At 53.8% G+C, this 13,850-nt stretch overlaps 1 protein-coding gene across 1 annotated transcript; it reads left to right on the forward strand.

The window, feature by feature from the left end:
* The first annotated feature begins 294 nt into the window (after positions 1-294).
* On the forward strand, positions 295-8,362 carry DLL3 (delta like canonical Notch ligand 3). Its single transcript, XM_069457950.1, has 9 exons — positions 295-386; positions 525-806; positions 1,806-1,863; positions 3,196-3,438; positions 4,420-4,637; positions 5,590-5,812; positions 6,920-7,508; positions 7,709-7,793; positions 8,142-8,362. The coding sequence occupies exons 1-9, from the start codon at positions 318-320 to the stop codon at positions 8,145-8,147; spliced, it is 1,773 nt and encodes a 590-aa protein (XP_069314051.1). The 5' UTR covers positions 295-317; the 3' UTR covers positions 8,148-8,362.
* The last annotated feature ends 5,488 nt before the right edge of the window (positions 8,363-13,850 follow it).

Genomic DNA, 13,850 nt, shown 5'->3' on the forward strand with positions numbered 1-13,850 from the left:
GCCCAGACCACACACACTCACAGAATCTTAAAATCTTACACAACCTCACACACTGGCTTAACTCCCCAACCTCGCCCCACCCCAGCCACACACAAAGTCGCACCCATAGCCACACGCAGGATCATACATTCACGACATCGCCCTTGCCCACGACCACATACAGAATCTCGTGGCTGCTCCTCCACGGACCCCTTCCCCTTGTGGCCCCCTCCCCTTGGTCCCCTGGGGCCGGACGGCTGCCTGAAGGGGCGGGGCCGTCCCCTCGGATATAAGGCTGCGGAGCCAGCAGCTGCGACTCCCGAGACCCCCGAAAGGCCATGGTCTTCCCACGGATGCCCCGGCTCCGGTTCCGGACGGTGATCCTAGCGCTCTTTTTCCTCCCCCAGGTCAGAGCCGGGCGAGAGGTGGCGTAGAAAGGGATGAATCGGGGTTGGGGCGCGACCTGGAGGTCCTGGGGAGGTAGCGCGGGGCAGACAGGACGCCTGGGTCCCCGCCGCCTCACCTTGCTCCCCTTTCCGCCCCAGGCTCGGCCCGCTGGCGTCTTCGAGCTGCAGATCCACTCTTTCGGGCCGGGACCAGGCCCGGGGGCCCCGCGGTCCCCTTGCAGCACCCGGGGGCCCTGCCGCCTCTTCTTCAGAGTCTGCCTGAAGCCGGGGGTCTCCGAGGAGGCCGCCGAGTCCCCGTGCGCCTTGGGTGCGGCGTTGAGTGCGCGTGGACCCGTCTACACCGAGCAGCCCGGAGCGCCCGCACCTGACCTGCCGCTGCCCAACGGATTCATGCGGGTGCCCTTCCGGGACGGCTGGCCGGTGAGACCTGGCCCTGGGGCAGTCCTGGTGCTGGAGACCTAACTCTGCCACCCAAACCTCCACCCCCTTCTGCCCCTCAGCTTCCGAGACTCTAACCCTGCTGCGGGGGCGTGGACGGGGGAGAAAATTGACAGACCAGTAACTCTACCACCTGGAACCGCACATTCCCAGACCCCTGAACCCTACCCTTGGCGGTCCCCTGCATGCTGGGGGCCCCAAATTCCCAGAACCCCAAACCCAACCTCTGGAAACCCTAAATTCAAAAAACCCTACCTCTCCTCCCTAAGGATCCCTAAAACCTAGGATTCTCCCCTTTCTCCCTCAATCTCCTTGCACCTAGGGATCCCCCACACCTTGTCTTGGGGACCACTAATCTCTCACCTTTTCTGTCCTCACTGTCTCCAGTGGGGACCTGTATTCGTTACTCCTTCACCTCCAAAATCCTATCTCCCTTCCCCACCACCCAAAGGCACAGAGCTGAACAGACCTGTATTGGAATTCTAGACCCTTGTCCTTTTGAGCAAGTGACTTTCTGTTTTCCAGCCACAGTTTCCTCAGCTGTAAAATGGGACCAGCCTGAGCAAGAGCGAGACCCCATCTCTACAAAAAGTAGAACAATTAGCCGGGCATGGTGGCACGTGCCTGTAGTCCCAGCTACTCGGGAGGCTGAGTCAGGAAGATTGCTTGAGCCCAGGAGTTTGAGGTTGCTGTGAGCTAGGCTGACGCCGCCAGGGCACTCTAGCCTGGGTGACAGAGACTCTATCTTTAAAAAAAAAAAAAAAAAGTGGGAGGGATCATCCTGGTATCTCATAAGGGTCCCTTTTGAGGGATTCAGCCAGGTATCTTGAGTAAAGTGCTCAATAAAGAAAGCCACAGATGTCACTCCTTCCCTGGGCTAGTCCCTCTGGGAACTGTTCCCCCGAACACTGGCCTTCACTGAGTACCCGCCCTAACTGGAGTCTTCCACTCTTTCCTCTCCCCCTTCCTCCACCCGAGCAGGGCACCTTCTCTCTCATCATTGAAACCTGGAGAGAGGAGTTAGGAGAGCACATTGGAGGTGAGTGTCTTCAATCTTGGGACTGTGAGGTGGGGTTGAGGGGACTCCAGGGAATTGGGGTCCAATATGAGGTCCAGGATAGTGACATGGGGGGTTGTCTGTAGGGTGGGTCCTATGATGTCATTGCAGCTCCTGGAGCGTGGTGCTGGGTGTTAACAACTCAAGGGCTCTTGGCATCTCAGGCAGAGAGATGCCCAGGTACTGGATGTAGGAGTCCATGGTCCTGGTACCAGGCGGAGTGGGAGAAGCTCTCTTACTATCTTGGGATCAAGCCACCAGAGCAGGATACAGCATTTCACAGCCCTGCTCTAGCGCCATATGATTTTGAGAACCCAGGACACAATATGAGTTACTTTTGGCTCTTCTATGTGAGGCTGTGCCACCTTCTTCATATGTTGGTCCCAGGGAGCCCTAAGGGATGTTGCAGCTTCACCAGGGAGAATATTGAGCAAAAGTTCCAGGGAACTATACAGGCTGATTTATAGCCTCAATTTGGGAAACTCTGTTGCTATGTAAGGCCCTGCAGTCGGGGTTTGGTCACTGTTTAGATACAGAAAAGTGTGGCACAAACTGTCACTCTCCCAGTATGCCAAGGTCTCAGGCAATAGGGGCTAATTAATGGTCTAGTAATTGAGGTCTCTGCCACCATTTCGATATAGGAAGATCCTGAGGCCTAATTTGAGGTGTCATGACCTCACTTCAGGAGACCTGTTGTTGTCCTTTGTCCATATGAAGATATTAAATATCACGGGGTGCTAGAGGCCTTATTACTTTATTTCCTATTTATTTATTTTTATTTTTCAAGGCAGGGTCTTGCTCTGTTGCCCCAGCTAGGGTGCAGTGGCATCATCATAGCTCACTGCAACCTCAAACTCCTGGGCTCCTCCTGCCTCAGCCTCCTGAGTAGCTGGGACTACAGGCGTGCGCCACGATGCCCGGCTAATTTTTGTTTTTAGTAAGGGGGGGGGGGGTCTCGCTCTTGCTCAGGCTGGTCTCGAACTCCTGATCTCAGACGATCCTCCCGCCTCGGCCTCCCAGAGTGCTAGGATTACAGGCGTGAGTCACCGCGCCGGGCCGGTATTACGGTTTCCGTGAGAGAATGTCACCATCGCGAGGGTCCTAGGGTACTAGAGGGGATCGCGACATGGAAAGTCCCAGGTGCATTAGCAGAGTTGACAGCCTTGCTAAGTAAGGAGGGTAACTGGCTTGACAAAGGTGCTTTGGCCTCGCTAGGAGGGGCGGGGGAGCGCGAGCCGGCGCGCTCGGCGTCCGTCGCAACACCTGGGTCCGGCCGGGTCCACCCCAGCGTCCCTCCCTCCCCTCTCCCTGCAGGGCCAGCCTGGAGCCTGCTCGCGCGCGTGGCCGGCCGGCGGCGCCTGGCTGCCGGGAGCCCGTGGGCCCGGGACGTGCGGCGCGCGGGCGCCTGGGAGCTGCGCTTCTCGTACCGCGCGCGCTGCGAGCCGCCCGCCGTCGGGGCCGCGTGCGCGCGCCTCTGCCGCCCGCGCAGCGCCCCCTCGCGGTGCGGCCCAGGACTGCGCCCCTGCGCGCCCGTCGAGGACGAGTGTGAGGCGCCCAGTGAGTCCCGCGTCCCACCCCGTTCCACCGGGGAACCCGGCCCCTCCTTAGCGTCATTTGCGGCCCCCCGTCACCTCTCACGACCCTGTTACCCTCTTTGGGGGACTCTAGAGCCCTCTCCGCGTACCCCAGACACCCCTATCCGGTGAACCGGGGAAAGCCGCTGACGGCAGCCCCCTCAGTCCCCTCCCACGATCCAGCCACCGCCTTCGGGGAAACTGAGGACGGACAATAGACTTCGCTCCAGCCTTGCCCCCTTCCCACACTCTTGTTGCCCCAAATAGGAAGCCCACACCCACTTCCCACGCCGGTACCCTCCAGTTCCCTCCCTAACCATACCCGCACCCTCTCCTGACGCTAGGATCCCAGAGCTCTTCTCATTCTGGGGCCCGTCCTGTTCCCACCCAGGAGCTTCGGAAACTCTGCCTAGTCCACTCCATCCCCTCCCTGAGATTGCAGGCCAGAACTCACTGCTTTTTAAAACTTGGGATCCCCAACCTCCACCTTGGGTCCCCTCAGGCCCCTCCCCAAATTCCAGAGCCCCACGAAGGTCCCCAGGACCCCAAGGCTAATCCAGATCTTCCCAGACCTGCCCTAATCCAAGACTCTCCCATCTTCCCTGAAGGGGCGGGGTCCCTCCCCAGTTCCCTTTCCCCTCAGTCTCCCCTCTGCATGCTCTGACTTGGGGGCCCCTACCCCATCCTCCTCCCAAGAGCACAGACTCGAGCCCAGCGTCCTGAGTTCCCCTCCTCACTCCTCCACTTCCTAGCTGGGCAGATCAATCACCTCACCTCTCTCAGCCTCAGTTTCCCTGTTTGGAAAACGGGGGTCAGGGGTCACACATCTAGGCCAGAAGTTTGTCACAAAGATGAAACAAGGTGGTACATGGAAAGTGCCCAGACACTTCTCTCCTTCCCATCCTGATGCTGGCCTTCTCCAACAGTGCCATTCCTCTTCTCTCTGCTTCTCTGTCCCCCACAGCAGTGTGTCGAGCAGGCTGCAGCCCAGAGCACGGCTTCTGTGAGCAGCCCAACGAATGCCGATGCCTGGAGGGCTGGACTGGGCCCCTCTGCACGGTTCCTGTCTCAGCCAGCAGCTGCCTTGGCCCTAGGGGTCCATCCTCTGCCACCGCCGGATGCCTCATACCTGGGCCTGGGCCCTGTGATGGGAACCCGTGTGCCAATGGGGGCAGCTGTAGTGTCAGTATCACCCCTTCCCACCTCATCCTGATTAGGACTTTACCTGGGAGTTCCCAAGGCGCCCTCTCTGGGGCTCCTGGGGAGGAGGTCTGGGAGTAGCTGTCAGGAAGGCCCCCCCGGAGCTGTCTAGCCTGCATCCGGGGCCTTGCAGTAGGGTTAGGTGATGGGGTTGGGACTGGGGAGAACAGACTCAGTGGGTGGTGCCGAAAGGTGTGGAATGATAAGGATTTATGTGGGGTCACAACTGCCCCCCCACCTCCTAGGGAGATAGAGAACTCAGGACCCAAGGTAGGAAGTGGTGAGGCCAGGTGGGTTGGGGATTTGGGATGGGAAATGGGGGGGGGGTGGCGGAGACATCAGAGAAGACTTCCTAGAGATGGCCCAGGGCTGGGGCTTCTCAAGTGTGATTTGGCTTCGGGGAGGTGATTAGAGAGGGTAGCCAGGTGAGTGGCTTGCGGGGAGCAAAGGTGAGGAGGTGGGAATGAGCCTGGTGTGTAGTACTGGGATAAAGTGGAGCCCAGGTGGGCCCCCTGGACACTGCCACCATGGGAGAGTGAGAAACTCTCAGGTTCAGGTTAAGGGGAGGGCCTGGGAAAGGGCGATCCAGAGACTGCTTCATGGAGGAGATGGGCTGAGTTCTAGGACGTCAAAGCAGGATTCCTGCATGTGGGGGGAGTCGGAAGAAGGGCAGAGTGGTGAGCAGCATTTGGTGGGATAGGCGTGACACTGGGAATGAGATCCCTCTGGGTCTCCAGAGCCTCCTCCCTGCGGGGTTACAAGGGCAGACACGGAAACATGGAGTGGAGCGCGGGGTTGTCTGGGGAGGACTTCCAGGGCGAGGCCCCTGCATACTGGGACCTGGGACTGGACAAGGAGCAGCCCCCAATTGAGGAGGGGGATGGGCTTTTGCTCCAAGGAAACTCCCTTCCAAAGTCCTCTTGCCCTTGCCCAGGAGACACCCGGGTCCTTTGAATGTGCCTGCCCCCGTGGGTTCTACGGGTTGCGGTGTGAGGTGAGCGGGGTGACATGCGCCGATGGACCCTGCTTCAACGGGGGCTTGTGTGTCGGCGGCGCAGACCCTGACTCTGCCTACATCTGCCACTGCCCGCCTGGTTTCCAAGGCTCCAACTGTGAGAAGAGGGTGGACCGGTGCAGCCTGCAGCCGTGCCGCAATGGTGAGGTCAGGGGACTAGAACAGCTAGGGACGAGGGTGGGGGACCCTGCATGGCTCAGACAGTCCTGGGTGACTTTGCCTCTTCTAGCCCTAGGGCCTGGGGACGTGGCCTTCCCCCCCTCTGCCCAACCTATTCTTCTGCAAAAGGGCAAGGGGATAGTCCCTATCTCGTAAATATTTACTGAGAATTCACTGTGTATCAGGCCCTATCCTAGGCACTGGTGCTACAGCAGGGAACCCTGCCCTGGGGGAGCTGATATGGTAGGACCTGCCTGGTGTGTTGTGGGTCAGCTGGGAAGCCACTGTGGTTGGAGCAGGTGCTCAAGGGTGAGAGATGGGGTTAAGGAGGTGACTGGGGTGAATCCTGTGGGTCCTCCTGGGCCAGAAGGAGAACCTTCACTTTTACTCTGTGTGAGATGGAGCCATAGGAGAGTTGTGAGCAGGGGAGAGACCTGATCTGATACAGGTGTTAAAAGATTAAAGGAGATCATGAATGTAAAGGGTCTGGCAAATTCTTGCTAGTGGACATACTAATTTTCTCCAAAACACTCTGGGATGAATGGTACTAGGGACACCGCAGTGACCCCATGCCCTCCGGGGGGTACCAGCTTAGAGGGCAAGACAGATTCATCCTCAGCCCAGAGTGGTCAGGGCTGGGCTGGAGAAGCCCAGGGCACAGTGATCAGGGCTGGGATGGGGGAGTCAGAGAGGCTTCCTGGAGAAAGGTACATCTGCGCAGAGATCTGAACTAGGGAAGAGAAAAGGTGAAAAAGATGGGCGAAAAGGAGGGAGGGGAAAGGGGGAGCATTCTGGGTAGGCGGCATGGGCAAAGGCCAGGTGCTTCTGGGAACTGTTAACTGTTTAAGTATGATTGAAGCCGAGAGAGAGACAGGCACAGAGAGCCAAAGAGGTGACACTGAATTATTCCAAGACTTCATCAGGGAAAAAAAAAAGAAGCGAGCTGGTTTTCCAGGCAAACTCCCAGAGGTTGGCCCTTGAGTTAGAGAAAGAGGACCCAGGAAGGGGATTGCAGAGCTGAGAAACAGCAAGGACAGGCGTGGGGTCCCCTGTCCCCGGCCTGCGCCCCCTGATGTCCCCTTCCCCACAGGCGGGCTCTGCCTGGACCTGGGCCACGCCCTGCGCTGCCGCTGCCGCGCCGGCTTCGCCGGTCCCCGCTGCGAGCACGACCTCGATGACTGCGCCGGCCGGGCCTGCGCCAACGGCGGCACTTGCGTGGAGGGCGGCGGCGCGCGCCGCTGCTCCTGCGCGCTGGGCTTCGGCGGCCGCGACTGCCGCGAGCGCGCGGACCCCTGCGCCGCGCGCCCCTGCGCCCACGGAGGCCGCTGCTACGCCCACTTCTCCGGCCTCGTCTGCGCCTGCGCGCCCGGCTACATGGGCGCGCGGTGCGAATTCCCCGTTCGCCCCAGTGGCGCGGACGGCGCTGGCGCGTTGCCTGCAGCTCCGCCAGGCCTCAGGCAGGGGGACGCGCAGCGCTTCCTTTTGCCGCCGGCTTTGGGACTCCTGGCGGCCGCGGGCCTGGCCGGGGCTGCGCTTTTGCTGGTCCACGTGCGCCGCCGTGGCCTCGCCCGGGATACTGGGTCTCGCTTGCTGGCGGGAACCCCGGAGCCATCGGTGCACGCGCTCCCTGAAGCACTCAACAACCTGAGAACGCAGGAGGGTTCCGAGGATGGCCCGAGGTGAGGGGCTGGGCGCAGACGTACGTCTTGTCGTCTTGTCGCTGTTGGCTACTTGCAGCAATCTCCATGTCACTCCTGATGCATCTTCCTGATGGGTCTCTTTTATCCCCAGGTGGCTTTGGTTCACCTCTCCGGATGGGTCGGGAAAACAAGGCCTGAGGATTTAAAGGGCCTGGACCTTTCCTCCTTTCTTTCCACAGTTCGTCCGTAGACTGGAGTCGTCCTGAAGACGGAGACTCTCGAACGATTTACGTCATCTCTGCTCCTGCGATCTATGCCCGGGAGGTAGCCGCAGCCCTCCCACCCCGCCACACACGCACCGCGCGCGCTGGGGACGCGGCCCCTGCTGCCGCTCGGGCCTCCTCCGTTCTGTCTGTGAAAGGAGGAGGGCAGAGTCTCTGGAAGGTTTTTAAGCCCACGTCTCAATTCTGACTTAATTTAATTCTGTTCTGCGTCCCTCTTGCTGTCGTTCTGACCTGCTTGCGGTCGGTCTTCTCTTAGGAAAAGCTATGGGCTTGAAGAAGTCACCGCGGGGAGCCCTGGCCAGAGCTCCTCCTCTGATTTCTGCTCTCAGGGCATGAGGGGCGGGGAGGGGGAGCCCTTTCTGATGCTTCCTACTCGCTTCCTTTCCAGGCCTGACCTGCCCTTCTCCATCCGCACCTGGAGTCGGAGCCCGGATAGTTTTGTGTTCGCTTGGTGGTGCCCAGTCTCTACCCCAGACGCCTTGGAGTTCAAGCTGGAAGGGGTAGCTGGGAGAACTTTACTGTGGAAGTTGTAAATAATGATTATTTATGTCTTCTTTTTTTCTCTCCCCATCTCTCCAGAAACATCTATAAAGGCTCCTACTTTGGTCATTTGTGACTTACCAGGGTGAATACTTTGTGTTTGGTGTTGGGGCTGAGGGGAGGAGATTTTGTCTCCTGGGACAATAATAGATAGGACGCTTTATGTCGCAGGGGTCAGAAACAACTCAAACTGGTTTAAACAGATAATCTATTAGTTCATAAAAAGGAAAAATCCTGTGGTAGGTGTGGCTTCAGGCAGGGCTGGGTTTGGGCTCAGGGTCTTTCTCCACTTGGCTTTTTTAACCTTTGGATCCACGTCAATGTAGGCAGCCTCTCCTTGGCCTTGGCTTGTCAGGAGGCCTCCGGAACCAGTAGCATCATGGCTTACTCTGGCCTGGCTTGGTCACGTGCCTGCCCTGTGGCAGGAAGTGAGGTCAGCCTGCCCAAATGATGTGCACTGTCTGGGCAAGAGGGTATCTCTGCCTTCCTCCTCCGATCAAGGTTTCTTACCAGAAATGAGCACTGTACTGGGTAGGCAAACTGAAAGCCTCTTTTCTAGACAGGGTCTTACTCTGTTGCCCAAGCTGAAGTGCAGTGGAGCAGTCATAGCTCAGTGTAACCTTAAACTCTTAGGCTCAAATGATCCTCCTGCTTCAGCCTCCTGAGCAGCTGAGACTACAGGCGCACCACCATGCCTGGTTAATTTTTAAAAAAATTTTCGTAGAGATGGGGTCTCGCTGTGTTGCCCAGGCTGGTCTCAAACTTCTGGCCTCAAGTGATCCTCCCACCTCTGCCTCCCAAAGTGCTAGGATAACAGGCGTGAGCCACTGCACCTGGCCACCTTTTTCATCTTAACTAAGCACTTGTCATGCACTTTTGCAGTTCGAGGTGTGACAGTAAAACTAGCATGAGTTTCTTTTTCTTCACAATTTCACAAATAGAAGATTCCATCTTAGCAACCTCAGTATACAATTTTTTTTCGTTTCCTTAAGTCGACAACTTTCACCTTTTAACTTAACAGAAACACTTTACAGCTTCTCTTTGGCATATCCAAATTGCCAGCATCACTACTTTTGTGCTTTGGGGCCATTGTTAAGTAAAATAAGGGTTAACACAAGCACTCCAGTACCTCACCTCGACAGTCAATCTGCAACCAAGAGGGCTACGAAGTGACTAATGGGTGGGTAGCTTAGACAGTGTGGACACACTGGACAAAGGGAGGGTTCCCGTCCCAGGTGGGATGGAGCAGACAGCACGAGATTTCATCACTGAGAATGGTGCACGATTCAAAACATATGAATTGTTTATTTCTGGAATTTTCCATTTAATATTTTTGGACTGTGGTTGAGGGTAACTGAAACCTCAGAAAGGAAAACTGCAGATAAGGGGGGGCTATTGTATACATGCATGTTTCTTTTCCTTTTTTCACTTGGTTTAAAAAGCATTTGTATCAGTTGAATTCTCTGGGCTGTCAGATCACTCAGGATGGGCCAGTGTGATGGGCTGAACATTTGTGCCCACCCCCCAGAATTCACATGTTGAAATCTCATCCCCAATGTGATGATATTGGAGATAGGGCTTTTGGGAGGTGGTTAGGTCTTGAGGATGGAGGCCTCATGAATAGGATTGTGCCCTTCTAAGAAGCAGCTGGCTGGCTGTCTTCCCACTATGTGAGGATAAAAGAAGTGAGGTCTACAGCCTGCAAGAGGGCCCTCACCAGAGCCCGACCGTGCTGGCACCCGGATCTCAGACTTCTATCCTCCAGAACTGTGAGAAATAAATGTGTATTGTTTAAACCACCCAGATAATGGTATTTTGTTATAGCAGCCTGAGCTGGCTAAGACATTAGGTTTTGCTGCAGTAACAAATGACCCTCCGGGCCGGGCGCGGTGGCTCACGCCTGTAATCCTAGCGCTCTGGGAGGCCGAGGTGGGCGGATTGCTTGAGCTCAGGAGTTTGAGACCAGCCTGAGCAAGAGCGAGACCCCATCTCTACTAAAAAAAATAGAAAGAAATTATATGGACAACTAAAAATATATATAAAAAATTAGCTGGGCATGGTGGCGCATGCCTGTAGTCCCAGATACTCGGGAGGCTGAGGCAGGAGGATCGCTTAAGCCCAGGAGTTTGAGGTTGCTGTGAGCTAGGCTGACGCCATGGCACTCTAGCCAGGGGAAAAGAGCAAGACTCTGTCTCAAAAAAAAAAAACAAAAACAAAAACAAAAAACAAATGACCCTCAAATCTTAGTGGCTTACAAAAACACAGGTTTATTTCCTCTGCATGACACCCCCCCCCCCCACTAGGCTCTGCTCCACGTTGCTTTTTCTCCAGGACCGAGGCAAACAGAGCAGCGTCTATTGGAACATTGCCAGGCACTATGGAAGAGGGAAGAACAGTGAGCCCCATGCTGAGGCTTTTAAAACTTCTGCCCACATTTCATGGGCTAAAGCAAGCCACAAGGCTAAGCCTGGTGTCAGTGGGGCAGTACTATAATCCACTGTCAGGGAGGGACAGTGAATATTTTGAACAGAGGAGGGTCTGCCACAGATGTGTACCCAGTAGAGAGACTGCATGGTCATAGGGCATAGCTACCGGTGTCACCAGGTATTGACAGATGCTTCCTTTGTCCTTATTCCCACCAGCTTGCGCAAGAATTCCTGGGGACACTGTCTTTTCACTGTGCACAACTTTGTTGTATTTAAACTTTTGCCCCCAATATGTCCCCATGTGCACATACTGTTTTGGAACATCTCGGGAAGGTTCCCTCCAACATCACCAGGCAACAACTTTTCTTCTCTCACAGGTAGCAGGTAGAATAGCAGACTGATTCTGTTATTCCTCAGGGAGGTGTGCTGAGATCTGCCCAGGTAAAAAGGTGGAATATTGGCATTTTGCTATGGCTCAATCTAACACTGAAATACAGGAAATTCAGGAGACAGAAGGACATGTTAAAAAACACCACAGGATGAAGAAAATCCAGACTGTGGGAACTCTACGGGATAAACAAACAATTGGTTTCTTCAAGAAATAATTAGCTTGGGACTGCAAACTAGTGCAACCCCTGTGGAAAGCAATATGGAGATACCTTAAACAGATACAAATAGACCTACCATTTGATCCAGCAATCCCATTATTGGGCATCTACCCAAAAGAACAAAAGACATTCTACAACAAAGATATCTGCACCCGAATATTTATAGCAGCACAATTCACAATTGCAAAGATGTGGAAACAACCCAAGTGCCCATCAATACATGAGTGGATTAATAAAATGTGGTATATGTATACCATGGAGTACTACTCAGCTATAAGAAACAATGGTGATATACCACCTCTTGTATTTTCCTGGAAAGAGCTGGAACCCATTCCACTAAGTGAAGTATCCCAAGAATGGAAAACTAAGCACCACATGTACTCACCATCAAATTGGTTTCACTGATCATCACCTAAGAGCACATTTAGGAATGACATTGATCAGGTGTCGGCCAGATGTGGGTGGGGAAGGGGATGGGTGTATACATACATAATGAGTGCGATGTGCACAGTCTAGGGGATGGACACATTTGAAGCTCTGACTTGGGAGGTGGGGAGGGCAAGGGCAATAAATGTAACCTAAACTTTTGTACCCCTACAATATGCTGAAAAAAGAATTAAAAAAAAAGAATGAGAAGTAAATCTAATAAAATAAAAAACAAACAAAATAGAAAAAAAAAAGAAATAATTAGCATACTACTTCAGACTCACTAGAATATGACCAAAATGACAGTTACAAACGTTGGCAAGGATGTGGAAAAATGGGAACCCTCATACACACCTGGTGGGAATGTAAGATGGTGAAGTCACTTTGCAAAACAGTGTGGCAGTTTCTTTTTTTTTTTTTTTTTGAGACAGAGTCTCGCTTTGTTGCCCGGGCTAGAGTGAGTGCCGTGGCATCAGCCTAGCTCACAGCAACCTCAAACTCCTGGGCTCAAGCGATTCTTCTGCTTCAGCCTCCCGAGTAGCTGGAACTACAGGCATGCGCCACCATGCCCGGCTAATTTTTTCTATATATATTTTAGTTGGCCATATAATTTCTTTCTATTTTGAGTAGAGACGGGGTCTCGCTCTTGCTCAGGCTGGTCTTGAACTCCTGACCTTGAGCGATCCACCTGCCTCGGCCTCCCAGAGTGCTAGGATTACAGGCGTGAGCCACCACGCCCGGCCCAGTGTGGCAGTTTCTTAAAAAATTAAACATAGATACCATATGACCCAGCAATTCCACTCTGAGGTATCTACTCAAGAGAAAAAATATGTACGTACAAAGACATGCATGCAGATGTTCCTAGCAGCATGATTCAGAACACCCAAAATGTGAAAACTCCATCAACTGCTGAACGGATAAACAAAATGTGGTCTTATCCATACAATGGAATATATTTTATTTTTTTTGAGACAGCGTCTTGCTCTGTCACCTGGGCCAGAGTGCAGTGGCATCATCATAGCTCACTCCAACCTCAAACTCCTGGGTTCAAGTGATGCTCCTGCCTCAGCCTCCTGAGTAGGTGGGACTATGTGTGCATCACTATGCCCAGCTGATTTTTCTATTTTTTTGTAGAGACAGGGTCTTGCTCTTGCTCAGGCTGGTCTTGAACCCCTGCCCTCAAGCAATGCTTCTGCCTTGGCCTCCCAGAATGCTAGGATTACAGGCATGAGCCACTGCACCTGGCCGCATACAATGAAATATTATTCAGCCATAAAAAGGAATGAGTGTGGCCAGGCGCGGTGGCTCACGCCTGTAATCCTAGCACTCTGGGAGGCCGAGGCGGGTGGATTGCTCGAGGTCAGGAGTTCGAGACCAGCCTGAGCAAGAGTGAGACCCCGTCTCTACTAAAAATAGAAAGAAATTATATGGCCAACTAAAATATATATATACAAAAAATTAGCCGGGCATGGTGGCGCATGCCTGTAGTCCCAGCTACTCGGGAGGCTGAGGCAGTAGGATCGCTTAAGCCCAGGAGTTTGAGGTTGCTGTGAGCTAGACTGACGCCACGGCACTCACTCTAGCCCCGGCAACAGAGTGAGACTCTGTCTCAAAAAAAAAAAAAAAAAAAAAAAAAAAAAAAAGGAATGAGTGGAGGACTGCTACCTGCTTCCACATGGATGAACCTTGAAGACATCATGCCAAGGGAAAGAAGCCAGTCACATTGTGTGATTCCACTTGTATGAAATGTCCAGAAGCGGCGACTCTGTAGAAACAGAAAGTTGGTTAGTGGTTGCCTGGGTCTGGGGGTGGGATTGGGGGTTAAATGTAAACAGGCAGGAGGGAGCCTATGACAAAAATGTTCTAAAACTGGATGGTGGAGACGATGCACAACTTGGTAAATTTGCTAAAACTATTTTGAGCTGTACATTTAAAACAGATGAATCTTATGGTCTGTAAATTATACCTCAATAAAGTTGGTTTTTAAAAGGCAAATAATTAGCAATGGAGGAAAAGGAATGAAGGGGGAAACTGTAGATCATAAAACGAGACTTAAAAGACACATTAACAGAAAGAGACAAAATTAAGCTATTGTGT

This window comes from Eulemur rufifrons, chromosome 24 (genome assembly GCF_041146395.1).
Source record: "Eulemur rufifrons isolate Redbay chromosome 24, OSU_ERuf_1, whole genome shotgun sequence".
NCBI classification, from domain to species: domain Eukaryota; kingdom Metazoa; phylum Chordata; class Mammalia; order Primates; family Lemuridae; genus Eulemur; species Eulemur rufifrons.